Here is a 5,819-nt window from a genome sequence, read left to right as displayed (position 1 = left end):
CAAGAATAGGTTACATTCAACTATGAAAACAATTGATTGCCTTTGTTAAAAGTGTTTACCGCTGAAATGATCGTTGGGACTATCTTGGCTTCTATTGTGGATATTGATTTCCTTGTATACATGTTAAGTCGTCGATGATCAAGAATAGGTTACATTCAACTATGAAAATAATCGCAACCCTTTTTCAATATATGATATCTACAATTTATTAATACAAAAATGTCCAATAAAATAAGATTAATGAAACACTGTTGACGTATTAAATGCCGCTGGTTAAGTTTCCGTCAGTTCGATGCTGATGTTTTTGTTGGAGTAACCTATTCAACTTATAACGAGTGTACTAGTGTTACTAAACATACCTAATACTATCCCCGCCAATCGAAAGTCAGATCAATTATTCTTTTATCGCTTATATTATTTTTAGAGCACCGGCATTCAATCTTAACCTCATTTCACAGTTTCTAATACACTTGCTCAATACACTTAATAACCTTTATTTTAGTCTTAAAAACGTAAATAAAGTCAAGGGTCTTAGAGATCACCTTTGGGGCCATTTCGCTCGAGCAGACCCACTTAACTTCAACAAATGCATATTTCAAGGGTAAATGAGTATGCTTCTGAACCCAATACAAAATGTTCTTATTTTTATTCCTTGTTAGTTATTTTCTCATTACAATTGACGAAACCGACTGGGCATTTCAGTTATTGATGTCGATACATTTGCAACTTCCCTCTACACAGTGTGGGGCCTTGTCTTGGTCGTGACACCGGATGGCGCTGCAGTCGCCAGATGGGCCACAAGCTGAAATGTGGAAATGATTTCCCTAAAACGCTCGCAGATTACATATATTGGACCTCTGATTTTATCGCTGCCTTTTTAAACTGAGGACACAGACTTTTTTTTATATGCATACCTATTTACCTATAACGCACACAAGAAAGCAATGGCTTGTCAGATAGATCTTATTAATATCAATATATACGAAATAACGAAAAATATGACCCCCATAAAATCAGTACCCAGAGATCATTTTTTGTCAGAAAAAATACCCTTTACACATGGATTAGAGACCCCCTCGTCCAAATTAAGATAATGACCTCTATAGGTTTTTGACCCTGCGTTCAAACTTCCATATTAAGAAGTAAACCCCAGAGAAATATATAGCATGATGATTATCATTATTATGATGATGATCATTCTGCTGCTACAGCAACTAGTGTTTCTGCTGTTTCTGCTGCTACTGCTGCTGCTGCTGCTGGATCTGATGATGATGATGCTGTATCAATTATTCAACATAGGTGATCAGGGGGTCAATTTAAGATATAGACAAATCATCCCCAGGTCATTGATGTAGATGTTTTTTATTCATCATCATAACTATATGACATTGTCATTTTTATGTTTCACCGGCTAATTCAAACATTATTAAGCAGCAAAAAGTGACAAAACCTATTTCATACAAACCTACACAAATATCACAGATTCGTGTTTTTACTATTATGTAATAGTGTGTGCTTGTTCGAGTATAAATGGCAAGATAAATATATAGAAACAAATAATATGTGTTCATTTTAGAAGAACATTTTGAAGATTTACCTGTGAGTGCGCCGCAGGTGCAATAGCCATGGCAGTTGCCGTTATCACAATCCCCCCTCGGCCATTCGCAGGTGATGTGACTGTCAAGGTGGGTGCAGGCCGTCTCTGCACAGTCAGCTAGCGTCTGGCATGGTTCGCCAACACTGATGGCTGTAAAATTAATAGTGGACAATTGTGACGGATTGAATTATGGTACCATTGACAATATTTGTCTATACGGACACATGCTGTCCCAGTATGGTCGGCTATCATCTGGCACGTGGGCGTTTGTTAGGGATTGAATAACGTAAGCATTGAAATTGGTTCTTAACATGGATGTGAACCGTTTTGGCAGTCAGCTTTCGTAAGGGTTCGCTATCATGGCTGTGAAATACGGATGTTTCCGAGGGGTTTGCATTTTAGAAACATATCAATGCTACGACGATACCAATTGGGCGCCCCTCACGCAAAGTTTTGATAGCTGATAACGTAGCTGTCATTTCTATTTCCGGCTCGAGGTGAAATACTTCTCAAAGATTTATTTGGTAAGTTTAATTTCTCGTGGTTAAGTGCAAACATTTTATGAAAATCCCTCGTTGAATGTTTCTTGATGCATCTATGGCCCAAATAATGAATAAATGCACGAAAGTATTTCCAAATTGTTAAGGGCATGAATGCATGACCGAAGTAACACTGGTCGCCATTTACTGAATAAAACTTGGAATGGAAAGGTTGAATATGATAGCAAAACAAACGTGAATTAACATTCGATTTAAAACAGTTTTTAAAGAGATAGTGGTGCATATTAAATCAATCACCAATCACTGTCAGAGACCAGTCAGATTCGCCTTAAGACAGGTAGTGTTCCAGAAATAAGTTAAGACATTTTAGGCGTGTTGAAAAACAAAAATATTCGTTAATTATTGTGTGAATTGTCCGGAATGTTCGAAATCCAAATTCATACTCTTAAAAAACATATTAGATAGATGACATAACATCGAATTTAAGTTCGAGCTGTTTTCGTATGTAATTTGTTTTGTACGAAAGCAAATGCTCAAACAGTCAGCTTCAAGTTAAATAAAACGGTTGAAAAATAGTATTACCATTTCTCCAATAAACATTATGTTTGGTTTATTACAACAAATATCTTTATCTAAACATATTCAAACTTTTTTTTTATTAGGTTTGGTTCAAAAGTGATGAGTTTAGTTTTGATCAATGGGAAGTAACTACACTTGATTTTAAAAAAGTAGTTATTAAAGTTGATAGTACATGGTATTTATTTTTTCAAAGTCACTCACGGACAAAAGATTTCGAACTTTATATTTAAAATGTTATAAAACAAGTTTTTTGACTCTACTAGCTGGAAATATTGTTTGTTTATGATGGTTTTGCAAGGAGCAAAAACACCTTAATAAGATATGACGACATCAGCGAAAATGGGTCCGTTGGAGAAAAACGTGCATGCCCCATACAAAGACACACTTTACTACTGTTACATATATTCGTAAAGATTCTTAAATTTGATTTTTTTCTTCAAATTTTACCCGTTGTTTTGAGATCCTATCTCCCGGTTAAAACTTATTTTATTTCATATCTCAATATGTCTCATTTTCGCAGACGTCTTCACATAATAATACTTTCAACATACCGATTAATCCACAGAAAACAAGTGCGACAATACAGGTTCTCATGTTGGTCGGTCTAGATATCTCAGACGTATGCCTTAAAGGTTTAAATCTTGTACAATTTATAGCTGAACTGAACTAGATCGGTTTTATGTAATCCTCAACACGGGAGTAGCTTACATGTCACGATTTAAGCAAAAATAGGCTTTGCAGAGATAAGCAACTCTGCAGTGTTCTACATTACAGTTTAATTAGTAATGTATAGTCTGCAATGGCACAAGTGAAGAAATTAAAATTCGTCCATAGGAAAATAATTTATCTCTTTAATTGTGAGTGTTCTACATTGCAAATCTACATGTACTACAGAGTCCCCATGCTATCAGTGAAGAAATAAAGTAACACTCTTATTCAAAATTAATACATACACATGTACAGCATACATCAATTTTGACTGATAAAGCTTTACTTCTTACTGAATAATACACTTATGGAAAATATTAATTATTGATAACACGATTGTAACCGCGTATTTGATAGCAGAAAGCGCAAAATCAGACAACGTAAACTTCTTAAAGGCACCGGGATATACATAAAGGACGATTTAACACGCTTTAATCAAACTGTATATGACTCTGTTTGACTCAAATCTCCGGACATTGTGAAAGATGTCTGGATTCGATCCGGCAAGATGATGCCTAACTTTTTATTGAACAGTATAGAATGGATTTATAGTGTATGGTGTAAATTAAACTGTTGAATGTAAACTATATGACCTGCAAATCAGGTTTGCATGAGTGAACACATTTGGTTTTTACTAGTCAAGAAACATCAATTGATAAAAGCTTAACAAAACACAATGCATGTTTAGTGAAAGCACTACTGAATTATATCGGTCATCAATGACACTAAGTCTTATATAATGCTTAATTTATGTAGTATTAATTATTATGATTGTCCGTATTTTATTGTTTTTAAACAAGCTGCTGTTACTTAATAGCCATAAAGTCATTTTATATAGCAAGCTTATTAATAAAGCATTTATCAAACGGTTATTCTTTTAAGGAGCAGGTTCAAATCTTCTGTAGTGCTATCAAATGTAGTATTTTCTCTCTTTTTGTTTCGTTTTTCGTAAAAAGAGTTTTGAAAATACCGAACATAGTGTAATAGTTGTCATAGAGCAGGTTTTAAATCCTTCTTATATATATATATATATATAAAGGAATACTAAAACCTGGTTTATAAACTTTAAAAGTGTTCATTTGCATAAGTGAGCTTTTTTATCTTTACAAGTTAAAGCAATAATATTAATGATTATATTAACAGTTAATACAATTAATTTTTCATTAGCTTCATTATGAAATGATATCGGATCAATTATTGTTGAATGTTAATTTACTTTTTGTTGATGCCAAGCATAAATGCAAGCTGTTGTTTTTCTGCTCTCCAAAATATTTTTTTCCTACTACAACACTATATGATATAGACAGATTATGTGAAAATGCTTCATTTTTCGATAAACATTAATGATGGCTGATTTTAATGAAAACTAAACATATGTTCGTTAGAAATTGTTAAAAATCATCATTGATAGACTTGTCAAAAATAAACAAGAGTGTTGACTATCAGGTTAAACTGTTTGACTCCATCATTGTTTCTGTTTGCTGATTTTTTGTTGCTTTTTTGTTATTTTTTACTATTAGAAAAACTGTTTTTGAAAATTTAGTTTTGCATATGATAAGGTTTTTCAACGCCTGTTGTTTTCTCTCTCTTGTAAACTTTGCATATATATTGCCTTTTCAACTGCCTTTATTTTTCTACATGTTAAGTTGTACTTTACATTATGGCCATGTATTTCTTACACTGGATAACTATATTTTTTCTGGCAAAACTCCAACTTATTTTTTTATGATAATATGCAAGATATTTGGGCTGGTGATGAAACTCATTTTAGTACTAGTTTTTGACTATGGATATAACAATATGCACCTTAAATGTTAGAGATCTAGGCAACAAATTAAAACGACTAGAGATTTTACATTGGCTTAAAATGAAAACGTTTGATATATGCTTTTTACAAGAAACCCATCTACAGACAAAAGAATACAAGAAGTGGGAAATAGAATGGGGTGGTAAATGCTTTTTAATGGAAAATCAACAAATTCAAAGGGAGTAGCAATATTATTTAATCCAGAGGTCAATGCGTCCATTTCCTCTCAGATAGAAATAGTAGAGGGGTCTCTCATTGGTATAGAAATAGTTATTGATGACACAGAGTTATTTTTACTCAATATTTATGGACCTAATGACGATAAAATTTCAGTCTTTGAAAAGTTAGAAACAATTCATTTAAAAAATAATGATAAAATACTATCATAGGAGGAGATTTCAATACTATTGTTAATCCAAAGCTAGACAAGGTTAATGGCGAAGTTAATTCACATAATAACATAAGAAACAAAATAATTAGTATGCTTGAAACCTGCAACATCCACGATATTTGGCGACAACTTAATTCAACAAACAAACAGTTCACATGGTATTAAAATACTAAACCCAAAATTTGTAGCAGGCTTGACTATTTTTTGATTTCAGAAAGTATTGTTAATAGTGTAAGT

At 33.0% G+C, this 5,819-nt stretch overlaps 1 protein-coding gene across 1 annotated transcript; it reads right to left on the bottom strand.

Moving 5' to 3' along the window:
• Positions 1-631: 631 nt before the first annotated feature.
• On the bottom strand, positions 632-3,377 carry LOC128210253 (serine protease inhibitor Cvsi-2-like). Its single transcript, XM_052914472.1, has 3 exons — positions 3,228-3,377; positions 1,598-1,747; positions 632-802 (listed from the first exon to the last, which is right to left on the bottom strand). The coding sequence occupies exons 1-3, from the start codon at positions 3,268-3,270 to the stop codon at positions 699-701; spliced, it is 297 nt and encodes a 98-aa protein (XP_052770432.1). The 5' UTR covers positions 3,271-3,377; the 3' UTR covers positions 632-698.
• Between the last annotated feature and the right edge of the window lie 2,442 nt (positions 3,378-5,819).

Source organism: Mya arenaria, chromosome 12 (genome assembly GCF_026914265.1).
Source record: "Mya arenaria isolate MELC-2E11 chromosome 12, ASM2691426v1".
Taxonomy (NCBI): Eukaryota; Metazoa; Mollusca; class Bivalvia; order Myida; family Myidae; genus Mya; species Mya arenaria.
The sequence above is the reverse complement of the archived record's forward strand: the minus strand, read 5'-3'. Positions and strand labels throughout refer to the sequence as shown.

Bases quoted from the DNA above. Each gene is read 5' to 3' on its own strand.
- LOC128210253 (XM_052914472.1), bottom strand. From the start codon at position 3,270: ATGAGAACCTGTATTGTCGCACTTGTTTTCTGTGGATTAATCG. The intron at 1,748-3,227 runs GTATGTTGAAAG...TTAATTTTACAG, and splicing joins TGTTTTCTGTGGATTAATCG to CCATCAGTGTTGGCGAACCA. The intron at 803-1,597 runs GTAAATCTTCAA...TCCACATTTCAG, and splicing joins CACCTGCGGCGCACTCACAG to CTTGTGGCCCATCTGGCGAC.